The sequence below is a fragment of the Paroedura picta genome, chromosome 9 (assembly GCF_049243985.1).
Source record: "Paroedura picta isolate Pp20150507F chromosome 9, Ppicta_v3.0, whole genome shotgun sequence".
NCBI lineage: Eukaryota > Metazoa > Chordata > Lepidosauria > Squamata > Gekkonidae > Paroedura > Paroedura picta.
The window spans coordinates 49,139,578-49,159,285 of NC_135377.1; the positions used below are offsets into that span (position 1 = coordinate 49,139,578).

Genomic DNA, 19,708 nt, shown 5'->3' on the forward strand with positions numbered 1-19,708 from the left:
CCTCACCCACCCTACCCACGGGTAGGGGAAAGTGGCATATAAGAACCAACTCTTCTTCTTCGTCGTCTTCTATAAACTATACTGTTCACCTTTGTTTTTGAGATTTTTCCACCTGTTTAGTTCAGGCAAAAAATAACATTGCAAGCTAGAACTTTTTCTATTGCAAAACATCCAAAATGACTAATTTTGGGAAATATTGTTGGTCAAAATGAACTGTGCTTTCTCAATATAGTGTGCTTTTCATGACTCTATTTCTATGGGTATGTGTGAAATGCAAAAAAAAAAAAAAAAGACAGATCGAAACTGTGCCTGAAATAGAGCAGTCAGGAGTTGTTCATATAAATCTCCTACAGCTCTGCCAACATTTTCAAGTCATTCCCCCCCCCCTCCATACATACACACACATCCATCTCCTTTTAAGCCAAAGGTCTGTCTTTCAGTCATAGGAACTTTGGAGGTGGTCTTTTAAAATGAACAGCGTAGACTAGAACATCACTGTTAAAGTCATTCTTACTTGTGACCCGAGTAAAGAGTTGCACTGACTTTTGATAAGAGGCTAGGTAAAATTGGCAGCTCTATTATATACAGTTTTCATATCTCTTTAAAATGTTTCTACATTTTCCAGAAGGGTATAGGAATTTCTAGGTTTCATTCTATGTACTTATATTGGAAGAAACAATTAGTATAAGACAAAATAGCCTCTATCAACAAATTTAAAAATTCTCATTGTTGTACATTTGTATGATAATCAAATGTTTTTATGTTAATAGCTAATTTCACTGCTTTTGGGCATGTGATAATTGGATCCCATGATACTTGTCTGCCTATCATATCATATATCACATATAGTAACCATAAAATCATTGCCTGCTTTCTGCTGTCATTTTTCAGGCATTCATATTGTTGCACTTGAACAACATAACAGTGCTGTGTCAAACATCCAGCTAAAAGTAAACACCACCTTTGGGAATCGTCGGTAGAAGTTCAAAATGTAATGCATTGCACTGAAATCATGGCATTTTTGGGCAATAAGAAGAAATCTTTCTTCAAATCACTTCAGTTGGTTCGTCATACATAAATATGCATATTACTAAACATGTATTCCCATAGAGTAATCCACTATATGTTGTCATAAGGGATTTGGATTCTGCTTCTAGGCATTCCGTCATTACTGAAATAATAACAGAGAATATTACGGATGCTGCACAAATACCATGCAGCCATCACCCCTAGTTCAGGGGTGACTGATTCTAGTACTGATGCATCCTGGATTTCAGGAAGTTCTGAATTCCTGCCAGTACAACTTTTGGGGGTTCCACAAGTGCACAGAAAAGTAGGAAGTCCGTGCACAGGATTTTTTAAAAGCTAGGGTGGGGTAGGGTGGGGGTCAATACATTCTAGAACCTTTTGGAAACTTCTAAATTTTTCTATTATTTTTCTATCTTGTACCATTATGAATAGGTTTGCATTGACTCCATGAGTAGCTTTTTGTATTATTTCTTTTATTTTATCTTTTGGGAAGGATTAAGCCACCCCCACCCCCTCCCAATGCATGGCCTCGAAGCAGTACATAGATCTAAGACTGCACTGGACCAAAGGAATAAATTTAGAGGTGCTAGGTAAAAAAAACAAATTGGAGGCACAATGGTAAGCCCAAGACTGGTTTTAAACCAAAATAAACCAGAAGCATTAGAAAATTTATGTTCTTGATTATTAACTTGCATTTAAAACATCACTGTTTTGTTTTGTTTCTGTGCTGATTAACTGTTTATTTGCCACAATTTACCACTGTTTTAACTGAAAAATGTATGGGTTAGGTGTACAAAACTGCTTCATTTTTTTTACCATGTAGCACATCAAATCTATATTCCTTTACATTCCAGTGCCAAATCTGACCTTCGTTTATAGGGCAAGATTTCTTAGGTTCATTTTGCTCCAGGATCTGTTCTGAATAGGAAAGGTACAATGGTTGGAACTGTTACATTATTCCTTAGTCTGCCAGGTATAGCTTAGACCAAAAGATAAGACAGTCTGCCCTGAAGTTACTACTTCGGGGCATATCCACATCATCCAAAAACAATGTCTCCTTCTAATCAAAGAAACCCTCAGGCTCCCAGCATGGGTATGGCTTCCTTCCTATCTTATTGTTAAGCATATATCTGGAATTACTTAGTTGCTATGGTTGCATGAAGGAAAGTCAGTTCCCTGGCATAAGGTATGTGGTATTCATGAAGAAATTTTTGCATGCCTACTTATGATGGCATCTCTGTTGCAGTCAGGCATACTAAATTAGCAAGATAATTTCACTGTAACAGATAGTCACAGTGTGTTGCAGTATGTACACTGGATTTCACAGGGCAGGTGGTAAAAGGGTGAAAAGAAGGCCTAGAAAAGAAATTCACCCCTGCAAATCACAATCAAACAAATTGTGCTATCAGTGCATAAGAGTTCTAGGGCGGCATCTAATATTAACTAGTGTGTTCTTTTTTTCCTGTCTCTTCCTATATCCCACTCATCTACCAAAACAAAGTTCTAGTGCAGAGACATAACTATCATGTTATGTTAAACTAGTATGTTATGTTATGTTAAACTAACCATCATGTTAGTTAAACTAACCATCATGTTAGTTAAACTAGTATGCCATGTGTCTCTTCTAGGCTACATCCTACAGCCATCATCAGAAGGATTCAAAGCAGTGAGATTGCATTAGGATTAATCCCCAGATAGCTCTGAGCACCAAATGGTCACAGTTGTTGTGTTCACAGTTTTTGTATTTCATATAATCTTTGCTTTTGGTTTCATTTACGATAGCAGATCTTTTAACATGCTTGAACGTCTTATCAAATCAGTTGGGCTCTTCTCTTGAAACTATAGTAACAAAATTGTATTTTAAATGTAACAAGAGACATAAAAATGGTATCATTAGCAGTTATGAAAACATATAGGCTTAGTTTCAGCAATTCCCATGTAAGGAGTGCTCTATGGTTGAAGTGGAGTGTTCCATCATCAGAAGGCTTCTTGCATGAATGGAATGTTCCTTGTGTTGCAGAAAGCCTCTACCATTAGTGGAATGGCAATGTTGGGTTCGATCCACCATCTTTCTGTAATAAATGAACTAGTAATAGGCACGTAGAATTGTGAACTTCCTTAACTTGAGAGAAAATCTTTTGATTGTAGTATAAATTGTTTCCAAATAAGTATGCATAGGATTTAAGCCTCGGGAAATATGATACTAACTTGACACAAAGGAACAAATGTTAAACTGGTTTTCACCTATCACCAACACACGTGTAGAGGTTTATAAAATTATAAAAACCTACAAGGAATAAAGGTAAGCATATTACTTCCTACTCTCCCACTATTACCTATTTCACTTTCTTGAAAGCTCCTCATAGTCTCTTCACTTTTCCTGCTTCTTTTTCTCCTTCTTGGGTTTCCAACCTCTGGGTGGGAGCTGGAGATATCCTGGAATCACAACACATTTCCCAACTACAGTGATCATTTCCTCTTAGGGTTGCCATTATTGAGGTTAAGAAATCCATGGAGATTTGAGAGTAGCCTTGGGAGGAAAGCTACTTCTAAACGGTATAATGACATAAGTCTATCCAACAAAGCAGCCATTTTCCCCAGGGAAACTGATCTCTGTCATCTTGAAATCTATTATTGTGGGTGATATTTAACCCACACCTGGATATTTACAACCCTTGTACCCCTGGAGGAAATGGCTGCTTTGGAAGAGGAGTCTGTGGAATTATACCTCTCTGTGGCCCCTCCCATCCTCAAACTCCACCATCCCCAGTTCCCCCTCATCATATTTCAAGGAATTTCCTGACCTCTTTCCCTCCACTTGGCAATCCCCATATTCTCTCCTTGCTTCATTCACGGCCTGCCTGTTTTTGCCTCCCATCTTCACCTCTGTTTAATCTTTATTTACTTAATTTATACCCTACTTTTCCACAGTAGGTACTAAAGCAGCTTACATTATCCTCTACTCATCCTTTTTATCCATACAAGAACCCTGTGAGGTAGATTAAGCTGAAAGTAGGTAACTGGTCCAGAATCACCCAGTCAGCTTCCATCTGAACCTGAGATCTTAATCGAGATCTTACGGACCATAATCTGAAGATCTAACTGTTACACCACACTGGCTTTCATAGAGTGGCTGCTATTGAACAGTAGAAAGGAGCAAGTCACTCAGTTGTTGCTACCCTCCAGAATTACAACAGAACTCCAGACATCTGTCCCCTGGGGTACATGGCTGCTTTGGAGGGTGGGCTCTCCCCTCCTCAAGCTCTGTATTCTTATGACTTAAACAATCTCCAGGAATATGCCATCCTGGGATATCCCAACTTGGCCCCAATGAGTTCTCCTTCAAAGACCAAAATAGGATTGGAAAGGACCCTGCCCCCTCTCCCTGCCTTTCACTGACAGAACCAAGCTGAATGCTATGGTTGTCTAGTAAGGGCCTCTGAGGGAATTCATTGCTTAAACCTACAGTGCTTCTTCTATTTATTTTTGGAGGGGAAGGAGATTTTTAAAATGTTTCCCAATGTATTCACAGGTTTCTGCAAACCTAGGGCCCTTTTCAAGTATGTAAAAGTATTGTCTTGCCCATTCACAGCTCCAGTCACCATTCACAGCTCCAGTCACAAATCAACTAATAGAATACCTGGAAGAAGCTTTGGTCCTAGACCCATCCCAGTCAGGTTTCCAGCCTGGCCATGGGGTAGAGACAGTGCTAGTTGCCCTGACGGATGACCTCCGTCGCCAGTTGGACCAAGGTGGGTCGGCACTGCTGATATTACTAGACCTCTCAGCAGCGTTCGACACAGCTTCTAGTTTGCAGCCTCATCAATGCCAGAATACGAGGGACAGCCCTTCAGTGTCTGATCTCCTTCCTCCGGGATCGATGACAGAGGGTTGCAATAGGAGAGAGAACATCAGACCACCGACAACTTACTTACGGAGTCCCACAAGGAGCGGTACGCTCTCCTATCCTATTTAACATCTTTATGCGCCCTCTTGCACAACTGGTACAGAGGTTTGTGCTGGGTTGTCATGAATATGCAGATGACACCCAGCTCTTCCTCCTGATGGATGGCCGCTCTGACTCTGACCCAGAAGCATTAGGCAGGTGCCTGGAAGCAGTGACGAGATGGCTCAAGCAGAGTTGTCTGAAGCTCAATCCTTCAAAGACAGTGGTCCTGTAGCTGGGTAAGAAGGGGCCATGTGAGGAAGCGCACCTGCCCACCCTGGTTGGTGTAGAGCTCACTACGGCTCACTCCACCAGTATCTTGGGTGTGATTCTGGATGCATCCCTCACAATGGAAGCCCAGGTCACAAAGGTAGCACGGCTGGCATTTTACCATCTCCGCCAAGCCAAGCTACTAGTGCCCTACCTGGCTCCAGAACACAGTGATCCATGCGACGGTCACCTCTAGACTGGACTTCTGTAACGCGCTCTGCACAGGCCTGCCCTTAGCCTTGACCTGGAAACTACAGCTGGTGCAAAATGCAGCAACCAGGATCCTCACAGCAATATCCAGCCCATTCTCCACCAACTGCAGTGGTTGCCAGTTGAATTCCGGATCAGACTAAAGGTTCTGATAATTACCTTCAAGGCCATACGCAGTCAGGGCCCAGTGTACCTGAAGGACCGCCTCCCTGCTTATGCCCCCAAAAGAGCCCTACGCTCCACCACCACCAACCGGCTAATGGTCCCTGGCCCAAAAGACCAGGGCCAGAACATTCTCTGTTGTGGCCCCCACCTGGTGGAATGAGCTCCCGGAGGAGATCAGGGCCCTGATGGAGCTTAAACAGTTCTACGGGGCCTGCAAAAGGGAGCTTTTCTGCCAGGCATTTGGTTGAGACTAGGCACAACCAACAGCGAATGAAGGGCCCCTGCTCCCCTCCCTCGCAGAACTCCACCAGAATGCTCTCAACCTGTTTGTACCGTTTACTGTAGCATTGTTTACACTGTTTGTTGTTACAACTACCTGTTATTAATATTATTGTAAGGTTATTCATGTGCTATTGATTGTTTTATGTATCGTTCATATGTTCCATATAAACCACCCTGAGCCTCCAGGGAGGGCTGTATATAAATTTAAATTTAAATAAATGTAAATATCTAAAGACTTTGTATTAGAATAGAAAATTCATGTCGTGGAGGGGGGGACAGGGAGAAACTTTTCTCTCTCCCATTGTACATTGATTGATTGATTGATTGATTGATTGATTGATTGATTGATTGATTGATTGATTGATTGATTGATTAGCATGTGTGTAATATAGCCAGGTCTCCAAGCTTGGATGACTGCCAGACGAGATATTTGGAGGTGGCTTGCTATTGCCTGCCCCCCGTCACACCCCTGGTATTCCTTGGAAGTCGTCCTTCCAAATCTTAGCCAAGGCCTACCCTGCATAGCTTTCTATCTGATTGAATAATAATAACAAGAGTTGCGTCTTATATTCTGCTTTTTTCTACCAGAAGGAGTCTCAAAGTAGCTTACAGTTGCCTTCCCTTTCCTCTCCCCACAACAGACACCCTGTGAGGTAGGTGAGGCTAAGAGAGCGCTGATATTACTGCTTGGTCAGAACAGCTTTATCAGTGCTGTGGCATGCCCAAGGTCACCAAGCTGGCTCCATGTAGAGGAGGAGCAGGAAATCAAACTGGGCTCACCAGATTAGAAGTCAACACTTACCACCACTACATCAAGCTGGCTTGTCTGGGCTATCCAGATCAGAACCATGAGACTAAAACCTGGGTCATTCACTGATGCTGAAAAGTAGGATATTCAGGACAGAAAAAAGAGGAGTTTCTTCACATAGCGTATAGGTAATTTGTAGAATTTGTTGCTACTGGATGTCATTGTGCTGTCAAATTGGGGCTTTAAAAGGGGAATGGAGAAATTTATAGAGCAGTGGGGTTATCCATGGGTACTGATCATGACAGATATCTGCTTCTTTCAGTGGCATGCTTCTTTAAATCTGTTGGGGTGAGGTGGGGGGAACAGAATGATGCTATTGGGGTCTTGCTGTTTGTGAGCTTCCTAGACATAACTGTTTGGCCACTGTGTGAACAGAATGCTGGACTAGATGGGATTGATCTGATCCAGCATGTCTTGTCTTAATTCAGTTGCTTTCTAGAGCATAAGAAAAGTTATGGGAAGACAGAAAGGTAGGATAACTCACCTATGGTATTATACAACCTGCATATAATACTTCGAGCATACAAATATAGAGGGAGGCTTTAATAGACCTTATGGATATGTTCAGGATACCTATATTGAACTGGACTATATCTGTATTATATTATTTTTTTCTTCTAAATCAAGCATACAATTAGCTTGGTCTTTGTTACTGTTTTAATGATGATATTCATATTGTATTGCTTTGTGCTGTAAGATATATGGGTTTTGGATTCCACCATTATTTTAAATATTTTTCTTTACATAGGTGTATTAACAGATGTACATCAATATAAAAAGATAGATAATGCTTTTGCTTACCACATTATCCCTTTTGTCCCCAAATGTTCAGGAAATTAGCTAAAAAGCGGAAAGAGACATTGAGTAGCACACGACAGGAAATGACAGTGATGGTGAACTCAATGGATAAAAGCTACACTGAACAAGGCACCAACTGTGATGAGGCTTTCTCTTTCATGGACACACACAATCTAAATGGAAGATGTAAGTTAAAAATGCATAGGGATATAGCAGTCATTTTTTATTTCTGTAGACCAGGAGGGGAGATATAAATGGTTTTTAAAATAGTTCTCATTACCCAGTCAATTTAATAGCCAGGTTATTGATTCATGGAAGATTCAAAGTTTCCGGAATCTCATACTGTGCAGCAAGTCACAGCATGTATTCTTGTCAGAAAGAATAGGTTTCTTTAAAAATAATAAAGATGATTTTGCATATCTGTTTTCCTTTGTACAAAAAGCGCAGGTGCAGCAGGTCTTGGATTATATTGCATTTCCTCCTTTACTTTTACAATTCTGAAATTTTTATTGCTTTCACAGAACCTGCCTGTCCCCTACGCTCTTTTTAGCGAATTTGTAAAAATATATAAAAGTTTGCGTTACAGCCATTTAGTCTGTCATAAACACCAATGAATGTTACAGTTCCCATATTTAACAATTCATGGGGGGGAGGTGGGATATAAATTTAATAATAATAATAATAATAATAATAATAATAATAATAATAATAGGATTAATGAAATCAGTCATTTTGTTGGATTCCTAATCACTGTTTATGACAAAAGTCAGAGTAATTCAGGATGAGATTTTTAATGTTAACGTTATTATCCGTAAAATGATGTCCTCTTCACTTTCAACAGTGAACATATGAAGTAGACTTATTCCAGTTCTTACAATTAACCCATTTCCCTCAAACTGGAGATGGCAGGAATTGTCCCCTTGCATGCAAAAAATGTGTGTTGTACCATTGTTAGAACATTACACTGGGGTACAAAGAAGTATGACCATTTCCACACAGAAGGGTAAAACACATTCTTGCAAACATGAGATGGTAAATCTCACATTTGCATCCCTCCTCATGGGGAGACTCCTCTCGTGTGTTCCCTCTGCTCGGTTGCACCTTGTTGCCTCCTGATGAGGTTGCAAGGGAAAACAAGCCAAACTTCTTCTTCCACTCCTTGGCTTGTCAGTCACAGCAAGCTACCAGTCACAGCACAGCAGTTCTCTTGTGGACTGAAACTTTCTCCCCCCCCCCCCAGTCCCAAATTTTTTAAAGATACTTTCATGTTGCTATACAGTAATGCCACAACACAGATGCATTTTTAATAAAAATCAACACTGCTGTGTTGCTATGGAGAAACAATACAGCATCCCATTCCCTTTTTGGGATACCTGTTCTTTGGGACTTTATTTCTATCTGGGTGGATTTCTGAGACACTGAACATGGTCCCTGAAGCCGAAAAAGACATTTTGTGTAATGGTTGGCTTAAAAACATAGTGCTCAGACCCATGTATGATCAGGAGAAGGTTGCCTGATCACCCACCCCCCTTCTTTCCCAGCTCATTTCCCACCTCCAGAAAACAGAAACGGGGCTGTTTTTACCTGCCAAGTTGTGAGAAGGCTGGACGTGGTCCCTGGAGCCCCCAAAGACATTTTGTATTAATGATTGGCTTATAAACATAGTGCTCAACCCCCCTTCCCCCCCCCCCCCCCGCTTTCTCAGCTCATTTTTCACCTCCAGAAAAAAAAAAGCTCTGTGTTTTTCCTGTTTGATCCCAAAATGACTGTGGACACTTTAAAGAAGATTTTATTTTACCTATGACAATGTAGATCACACTGCAACGTGGACCATGCCGTTTAAAAAAATTAATTACTCGGAGCAGGAAATGAGGGCAGGTACAAGGGTGGGACAAAGCTGCCCAGACTATTGTGCATTTCTCCCTCCATAGAGGCTTATCCTGGGTGCTCACTGGATTTTCACTGCTTGTCCAAAGTAATTCCCAAACTCCAGGGTTCATTTTTCACGCTCTCCTTCCTCAACTAATGTTTTCTTCTCTTTACAGCTGTATCCTCACCATCTTCATTTACAATGAAAACAAACACATTGAGTACTACAGTGCCGAATTCTTACTACCCAGGTAAAGAATTTTGGCTTTGTTTTATTTTTCATAATTACCTCTAGAACTTAACGGATCTTTCTTCTTGTGGATACAGAACTGCACAAGGGGAGGATCCATGATTAGAGAGCATCTTAGAGTCCTTTTGCTTCCCTTAAGTTCAGCCCTTGATATACAATCACTAAGCATTAGTGTGCTTGTGCATACCTCTTGTACACCCAGCCAGCACTCTCTTCTTCAGGGCTCTAGCTCACATGTTATTTGTGTACATGTCAAAGATCCACCTGTATAAGGATGACCAAAGCTTCTTTTATCAATAATATATTGTTATGGGATCTGTCTCTCTCTCTCTCTCTCTCTATATATATATATATATATATACTTTTAATCTATCACAAATGCTATGCATCTTTTGCATGTTATAACCACTTGCTTATTTATGGCTTTCTGGCAGAAAATTTGGAAACATTAATCAGTCATTTACCTTTCTTTCTCTTTTTACCTTTTCTGCATTGACCTGCTTATGATGTATGACAGATCCATTTGTGCCAACTGCAATTTTAGGTGAGAACATTTCCCTTTATCAACACATGTTGCAAAAACAATTTTTTTAAGTTGAAATACGTGTTACAAAAACATAGTTTCCAAGCAAATGTTATATGCTGCCAGAGGATATTCAAACAAGCATATTTTAGTTCCACTTTCAGTCATCTTACAAGATATTTATTATAGGACAAGTTCTGGAAAAGAAAAGTCACCGTTTTATTTTGTTTTTAGGAAAAGTTGTTAATGGTAAATCATCAAAGAATACCAGTATTATTTTAGCATCATCTATGAAATAAATTGCTAAATTTCATTTAGGGAATACTAAAATAAAGTTTTAGTAATTTACCTGCAGCTTGTAGTGGAGATGGTTTCTGCTTGTTATCACAGATTTGCAATGGGATGGTAACCTGACAAGGTAAAGTGACAAGGTGGCATTCTGTAATAATATTTATTACATGCCACATCCCATAAACTCAAAAGAAACACTTTTGTTACAGAAGGAAAAGCATTTGTATCTGTCAGGAAATTAAAAACACTTTACTTGCTCAGTATAAAAAGAGCTAAGGAAAATGGGTTTGCAAGGCCTAGATGCTGCATGAGATATTATTATATTTAGAAAACATAACACAGCTGGGCTATGCTTTCAGTTACTACCACTACACTAACTGTAAACTAACCCAAACTGTCTTTTTAACCCAAAAAGAGAGAGAGATTAAAATCTAATAATGTATTGTGTTAAAAATTCCATTCCAGTATTTAAGTTGCTGCTTTCACATCGTCGTTTCAGTGGTTTTACACTTCCTTCCTTCCTAACTTCCTTCCCCACCCCTCCACCCCTCTCTCTCTGTCCTTATGGATTAGTGTATGGTGTCCAATATGAATTTTGGGTTGATGTTGCTGAATTCACTGTCAAAATGAATTGTAGACGACACACAATTCAGAAATTTCCTTTAGAGGAATGCAAGGTCTTACATTCCCAGCAGGACCTTTCTGGTTTTCCTTCCTCCTTTGTACAGGAGCCTGCTATACAGTATCATAAACGGCTTTTGAAACTCTCCTGGCATGAAGACCCATACAGTTAGAAAATCTGGTAGAAATATACAACAAATTATGTCCTTCTCTGGCTTGTGGCCATGGATTTCCAGAAGGTAGTTCATGCAAAAGAGATAAAGCAAAGTCATTATGATACAATAATTAGCATCTGACATCCAAAGAAAATAATTTCTAGTAAATCAGAGGATATGATACTGCAGTGACCATCACAATGTTAATAACTTGCATGTGAATGAGATTATTTTTAATAGCTTGAAATTATTGCACATGGGTTTGCTTTCGCAATCTGTAAAAGTGGAAAGCTTTGTTATCAAAAGGAAAATGGTAATGCCGATAGAAGGATCCCCATGTGCTTTATTGATGGATATATATTTCAGTAATTGCTTGTATGTTGATATTGTTCAAATTATTTGTCTCTGCTAAGGAAAAAAGAGTGTAAACTGAATAATCTGTTTTATTTAAATGTATATTGAATGAAATTTTGATTGAAACCGAAAGAGCATCACTGAACTGGACTTGGGATTTTGTGAATTCTTTCTAGCTTCCTCTTCTTTTTAACAATAGATAAATGGCACAAGTTTAAATAAATACGGTACTTAGAAGAAAGGCATAGGGCTTCTTTAGACTTTATAACTTTCTGCTGGCCGTTATCTTAAGATCCATGTGTTCACCATTTTATAATAATTAAATACATGCCTCCCTTCTGAGATATACCTGGCATTAAAATCCTAAACAGAGCTACAGTCTCATGCGTCCATTGACTGCAATGACCTTAAAAGGATATAACTCCATTCAGGATTGCATTATGAATGTCTTAAGATAATAAGTTTAATAACTAAAAACAGAAATAGCCTTTTTGCATCTCACAGGCTATTATCCATAGCCACACCCTCTCCAAAGTCTCCAAATCGGCAACTATCTGTCAAAAACGATTGACACAGCCATTTCAGCATATACTAGGCCACAGAGAAACCCTGCACAAAGCACCTTACCTGGGGCTTAGTAGTGTGGCAGTAGGATGTTAAGACAGGCTACCTCAGACTAGCTATTAATGAAGAAAGTCCTGTTTGTACATGTAGAAAAGCTTTGCATATTTCTAGCTAAAAGCTGCCATACGCAGCCATGAATTTGAATCCATTTGTCTGCAGAATATCACATACCAACATTTTACTAAGGAGGTCTAGCAGATTCTGAAATTTGTATTTTTTTGGGGGGGGGGAATCCTTGTTTTTATTTAATTTTCAGATCAGAAAGGGAATAGCACTGAGGTTTGGACTTTTAGAAGTAAACATTATAGACGACATTTTACAATTTAAAAAATATTCTGGCAATTTTTAGGCATAATTTGGAGCAGCAGTCCTTACACTCTTACATGCTACTTCGGTCCAAAAGTGGCTAAAGCTGGAATAAATGAATATGTTGATACAGAACTCAGTCTTTCAATTCCATAACATTGTGAACATGCAAACTGACTTTTCATGTTAGAAAGGTCTGAGTGGAATTGCCCTCTGTGTTCCTATTGATTGGCATGCTCCAGTTGAAGAAAAGTTCCTTTTAACAAAAAGGATATTGTAATTGAATTCAGGAAATATAAAATAAAATGTAAGATAATAGTAATCACATCAGCATTTAAATACTATAGAACTGAAAGGAATAACTAGAACTAATGAAATTTTTGCCTCTTCCACACCATATGTGAATACTTTATTATGGAATCCTCACTTTGCAAAAGCAATTACCTGTGAAATGATGTGGCACTCAAAATTTAAGAGCTTAGAGAAGCTACTTACACACCCTGATGACCTGTTAAAATATTTTGAAATGAGAGAAAAAGGAGTCCACATTCATTATACTTTTGCATATTTTGGCAGCCCATTTTTGGATTGCCTCTCAGGAAAGTGTTTTGAAGAAAACTAGTAACTTGGGTATATTTTATAACTAGTGTCTGCAATACAGGACAGCAAATTATTCCCTTATGAAATATAATAATCTTGGTTCTAAAAACAGAGAGAGAGCAAAGTAAAAATGAATTTTAGTATATGCTGGAGCTGCCTGATTCAGAAATAAATGATCCACTAAATAATGTATTAAAGTTGATTGTGCAGCAATGGATTAGATCCTGACCTTTACTTGATTATAATAATATAATAAAACATTCATGACCTAACTGTGCATAAATTTATTTTAAAATATCATAACTTCCAACTCTTTGTTTATTTATTTACTTATTTATTTTGCCTTTTGTGTCTTAGCCACCTTGTAGTACTCAGGTGTCATTTCAACAACATACTGTAACGACACTTGTATATCGCCTTTCATGCCATGCATCTCAAGGTGCTTTGCATTGCAGTTCTGCTAAGGATTAGCTAATAACACCCATTTGCAACTGTATTGTATCAGAATAGTAAGGCAGCCTCAGATCTGGGGGCAAAATGATTGCGGTCTTTGAAGTGTTATTATGTGTTACTTTAGGATTAGGATTTTGACTAACAGAGGTGGATGCTACTGGAGCATACTAAAGTGCCACACTATGACCATTCATACACTGGAGGTTTCATGTCAGGCTGCAGGCTGGAATTTTAGTCATGGCAGGTTGCCCCACCTCTTCCTGCACCCACATGGGGGAGCATTTGGCCCAGTGGGCCTTATCCGCCCCCAATTTCTACTCCTGCACAAAAGCTGGGGCAATGAAGTTCCCAGTGCATAAACGGTCTATAACATGAGGGCAGCTCCACTGGGCTTAAATAATTTCATGTCAATGACTTTAGTGGTATTTTATTTATTTATTTTATTTACATGGTTTTGGGGCTGTGATTCAACTATGCTTCCAGCACTATTCCTGCACAAGCCCATCATATGTTAACAGGCTGAAGCTGGCAGAGAAGTTTGAGGATTGCTGCAATATTTCTGATGTGTGAATGAGAGACAATCTGAGGTATATTCACCAAGCACATTTTATAGAATGTGAATGTAGGATCTATATGTGATCTCATTCTAAGCAAAATATAAAGAGCAACATCTTTAAACCATCCCTTTCTTATACCATTTAACAAATCAAAATATTAATGCATTTAATGTTTTTATTGTCACCTGAATATTACATAGGCTCTGATAAGTGCTCAGACAAGTGCACTTAGGAGCTTTCCTCTTATTTTCCATGAAACAGCAAATGAAAGACAGGAGTGCACCATGGCTGCACAAACGTTTCCTGACACAGACAACAAAACCCAAAGCAGACACAGGCCTGGAATCCCTCTTGGCATTTCTTTTAAAGGGAGTAAGCAGCAGTTTTCAATTGAGAAATACTGGGTTGGAAGGATACTTTACCCTTCTTTTGCCTATCACTTTCATCTGCAACCCCCCCCCCATAACTTTTTTCCACATGAAGCTTCAAACATTCATCAGGAAGCCCTCTCTGAGGAAGGACTCCAGTTTGCAGAACTCCAGTTTACAGAACTCCTAGTGTTCTTCCGAATTGCCATGGCTATAGGGATCACATTATAAGGCTAAGGATGTTGCACAGTGTACTGCTTATATGCTGAGATTAAAGCCTGGCAACAGGTACTCTTGCAGTGGTCAAAGTGGTCAGACTGTGATTGATGTGAATTCTGAAGGCTACATTCTGATCACTGAAGAAGTCTAGAGATAATTGCCATCCTGAAAAATATGCTTCTGACCAGAAGGCTTTATCTCTGAGTATTTTGCTCCTCAATTTCTGGTGGAGATTAACTGAGGAAATTAGCTAGAAATAGAGGTCCATCAGTCAGCCTAGCTGCTTTTCATGTGGCAAATCTAAAGTTTAGCCATGCTCTTATTGTTCAATCAGAATAGTTGTTTCACCAGTCAGTTACTGTGCAGGATACAACTAAACCTATAACCTCAAAACCACATCTCAAACAAGAAAACAATAATAGGATGTAGCAATGTAACTATGGCAATAAAAGCTTTAGAATTTTTTAAAACTCTAGTATTGGGATGTTTACAATAAAAAGAAAAATCAGTATAATTCTGTAATAAATCACAGAAGGCAGTTTTCAGTAGAATATTTAACATGCCTGTGTCTCCACTTTGTCACATTGAACAGTATAAGAATATTTTAAAATGTAAATATTACATGGATTATTTTCACAAATTATGATTTTAGAAATAGCCACTTTGGTCTACAATAGAAGAGCTCGATTGGAGTTCAGTAGTACTTTAGAGACCAATGGAAGTTTAAGATGTCAAAAGTGATTAAGGGAACTCTTGAAAGCTTATACCCTCAGAATCTTATTGGTCTGTAAGGAGCTACTGAAGTAAAATATAGCTTTTCACAAAACAAGATTCTGCTGTAGAAATGGTGCTTTAAGTTCACCATTATGCTGCAGTCCTTGGGTTGGATCGAGAAGAAGAGTTCACAGTTGTCTGGGTACACTCTTCCCCAGGGAGGCTGTTGTTTGTCCCAAAACCCTTCTTTGAAAACTGGGAGAGCTTCACAAAGTGCACCTTTGGATAGAGTGCTGCAGTAATGATGGGGAATCAGTAAAACTGCACATGGTTGCAGTATTACTTGTTCCTGTCATTGCCCCAACCTGTGGTACTTTTTGTTTGTGAAGTTCTCCAAGTGTTCAGAAAGGAATTTTGAGACAAATATCACACTGCTTATGGAAAGGGAAGACAGGGAAAGATCTTCTGTGCCAGCTGCTTCTATGAATTATTCAGCTGGATCCAAACTTTGATCTTTTTAGTCCCATTTTCTTCAGTAGGATAGTGTTAGATGAGGTATGCTTTTTAAGGGTTTGTGAGCCACCGTCTGGTTTTGAAAGACGGTAGACTTCAACATTGCAGTTTAAATTAAACAGCTTTCTACCAAATATAAAAATACTTTGATTTTTCATTTTAGTGAAGAAGAAAAATAAGGATATTCAATATTAAGTTTTAGACTTTTTATTTTTCTTGTCATGCTATTAAGGTAAAAGTTACATCCAATTTGAGAAAAGGAAAAAAGACTTATATTGGTTATGCAACCCTGCCCTTTTTTGTTTTAACATATTTGGTTGCTCTCATAGATAACCAATCTCTAGACATTCAAATTATAAACATTAAATACCTGTAATTATTACTGTAGTACTGTTGCTTATGGCCTGTTTCCTTTTTCTTCTCCTCCTCCTCTTTTTTTTCCTGATATGTATCTTCTTAAAAGTGCCAATAAATGGTAAGTTGCCCATTTGCCCCATTGAAGAGGTGTGGAGGGGGTGGGAAATTGTTTGCTTCATACCAGTGCGAACCAACCCAATGGGATGATGTTGTGTGTTAGCTTGCATGTCAGTTGACATATAACATTTCATGCCTTTTACAATGGCCCATGTTATATTGTATATTTGATGCTGGAGCATGCTAAATTCAACCAAAGGTTTGACTTCAATCAAATTATCCCTTGTATGTATCTTTGTGTATTTCTGTTACTACTGTTGCATCCAACCTACATTTTCCATTTTCTCCTGGCTTAATAATTCATATCATTTTATGCATTTTTTAAACATTTTGCTTTCCCTACCATGTGCCATGAATCACCGTGAAAGAGATAATAAGTTTACTAATCTAGGAAGCACTCAAGTCCTTTTCTATTTTACTGGGACTTGATGAAGTTTCAGTCTGAAACTTCTGTACGGCTTAGAACTAAATATCTAAAAATTTAAATTGTTGAACCGAACAGTAGGTTTAAACCAACCCGTAATAAAAGGATATAGGGTGGCCTAAGCAATGCTTTTTCATTGTAAACCGATAGACATTTCCTCTTCCTAATTGATCTGAATACATTACTCAGTAGAGTTTGCTTTTGTTAAGGCTTAACTCACACAGAGACAATAGAATCAACGTTCATCCTCGTATAAGTATACACTTCTGTGAAAGAATCAGGAATCGCCCTGTACATTATCCAGTGTTCTTTCCCTAGATGAAACCCATACGATGGGCAGTGATACAAGCAGCTTGGTCCAGTCACATACGTATAAGAAGCGAGAGCCTGCAGATGTGCCATACCAAACTGGACAGCTCCATCCTGCTATCCGCGTTGCTGATTTGCTGCAGCATATTACACAAATGAAATGTGCAGAAGGCTATGGATTTAAGGAGGAATATGAGGTGAGTAAAGTTCAGCCCCAAGTCTTATTCATATGGCTTAGGTGTTCCCAATTTCCTCCTTTCTTTGCACCCCCGGCAATGCCTAGGCTTTAAATTGCCTTCAGTTAATCTGTGAGAAAATACAGATGCCTTGTTAACCATAAAGCAATACTACTCAGCTATTTTGAATAAGAAAACCTAGCTCTTTTCTTTATAAAGATTTCTTTCAAGAGGTTTACAGTGCAGGAAAATTCTCCATAGCCCAGAACTATGAATCTCCCTGTAAAGTTCTTGGGGGCCATTAACACAGAAAAGAAAACTTAGTTGGCTGCAATAATATACTCGCCAAACTTATCTCTCAGCTCACACAACTCATGTGACCATCAATGGCTATTAATTACAATGACAATATCCATATTAAAGGGAGTAGCTCTGACTACTAATGTTGGGGGAAGCTTTTGCCTTTGTAACCTGCTTGTAGCAGCTATCTCAGGATGGCCCCCGTGATACAGGACACTGGATTAGATCTGATCCAGCAATTACTCTTATGCTGTTTTTTAAAACTACATTAATAAGGATAACGTTTAAAATGAATAACAAACTTGTCAATTGTCGGGGGGGGGGTGTCCCCCATTTCGATCTATATTGATGATTTACTGAACAGTTATTTCTCTATAATGCCCTGACCTGGATGGCCCAGATTAGCTGAAGCTCATCAGTTCTTGGAAGCTAAGCAGGGTTGGTCCTGGTCAGTTTTTGGATGGGAGATCACCAAGAAAGTTCAGGGTCATTAGGTAGAGGCACCCAATAGTAAACCACCTCTGAATGCCTCTTGCCTGCTTGGTCACTATAAGTCAGCTGCATCTTGATGACACTTTCCACCACCACCATTTATTTATATGATATGTGGATGTGGATGTGCATTACATAGCACTACAACAAGTTCTGTGCAATATTGAGATCATTCAGGTCTATGGCCATCTGTTCACTTGTTCTTTCAACAATGAACAAGAGAGCTATTCCTAAATAAACAATATTCCCTAATCTCCTGTACTCTTTCATTGCCTTTAGGATTCTTAATGACTATCTGCATTCGCTAGTGCTATGGGAGGAGAATGTTCAGTGCTATAATGATTTGGAGCCTGAAAAAGTACTTCTAGCAATTCTGTACCAAAAAAGTGACATAAGTTAATTGGTAGGCTTAAGGCTTCAATTTAATAGGTCCAAATCTAAGGCCACTTCAGTTTGATCCCTGTTAGGGTACTGTGGAGTACCAGCCAAGGGTATGGCACCCTCCAGTGGCTGTTCTGTCCCTGGTGTCCCTGGGTCTCCAGCTCTCTTTCTTGCTCTCTCCTGCTGGGCTGCTCTCCCCTTTCATGCCCTTTTCACCTTGTCCCTTCCACTGTCATCCTGTGATGGTGCTTTCTTCTTCTTCTATTCTCCATTAGCCTCTTCCTCCTCCTCCATGTTCTTTCTCCTGCATCTTCACACTCTCTCTCACTCTTGCTTCACTCCTCTCTTTCTCCTGTAGGTCTCCTACACTCCTGCCTCCTTTGCTTCCAGCCCCTTCCACTTCTTTCTCTTATACCCAGCTGCTCCTTTGTACTCCTCCAAGTTCCCACCCCTGAGGTTTCAAAGGATGAGCATCAACCGTGCCTGGTGGTATATCAGACACCATGTCTCAGGGGCTGGCTGACTGCTGCTGTATGGACAAGGCCTTGTGTGGCCCACCTTGATGTTACTGGTGTGGAGGTACATGCAAGGTGCTTGCTGGGGCTGAGGGAAGCTTTGGCCCCTTGCCTGCATAAGTTGAGCCTCTCTAGGATTCCGTGTCTTCTTCTTTCAGTGGAATGCATTGGACACACACCACCGGCTCTATTTCAGCTCCCTGGGCCCCTTCACCTGCATGTGTTGGCTGGGCTTGTCACTTCTGGCTGTGCTGAGGCTTTGGGAAAACTAGGGACTTGGTGGGGTTTGTAGAGATGGCAGCACTGTCCTAGAGGTTTCATTGGGGAGCTGGATAGGTGACCCCTGTACTTGTCATCTGGGTGTGGGCTGGGCCAAGCCTCCCAGTATGAACAGGAGAAATCCACAGCTCCAGGAAGGGACCTGGATAGGTATTTCCTTAACCAAAGCCTAAAAGGAAAAATAATTTTGATAGCATGTGTTGAATTTCTTTTTGTGTGCCACTGGATATAGACAAGATATTTATGTCTTTATATGTTTGCTTAGAGAGCCTCTTGTGGCGCAGAGTGGTAAGGCAGCAGTCATGCAGTTTGAAAACACTGCCCATGAGGCTGGGAGTTCGATCCCAGCAGCCGGCTCAAGGTCGACTCAGCCTTCCATCCTTCCGAGGTCGGTAAAATGAGTACCCAGCTTGCTGGGGGGTAAACGGTAATG

The 19,708-nt window shown here is 39.7% G+C and overlaps 1 protein-coding gene across 1 annotated transcript in view; it reads left to right on the plus strand.

Annotated features, from left to right (window-relative positions):
• Positions 1–19,708, plus strand: part of PTPRM (protein tyrosine phosphatase receptor type M) — a 525,104-nt gene that overhangs the window by 404,795 nt on the left and 100,601 nt on the right. The window contains exons 17-20 of the mRNA XM_077352746.1: positions 7,543–7,694; positions 9,554–9,628; positions 10,145–10,171; positions 17,142–17,329. Of these exons, the coding sequence (XP_077208861.1) occupies positions 7,543–7,694; positions 9,554–9,628; positions 10,145–10,171; positions 17,142–17,329 (442 nt within the window). The remainder of the gene's footprint in view (positions 1–7,542; positions 7,695–9,553; positions 9,629–10,144; positions 10,172–17,141; positions 17,330–19,708) is intronic.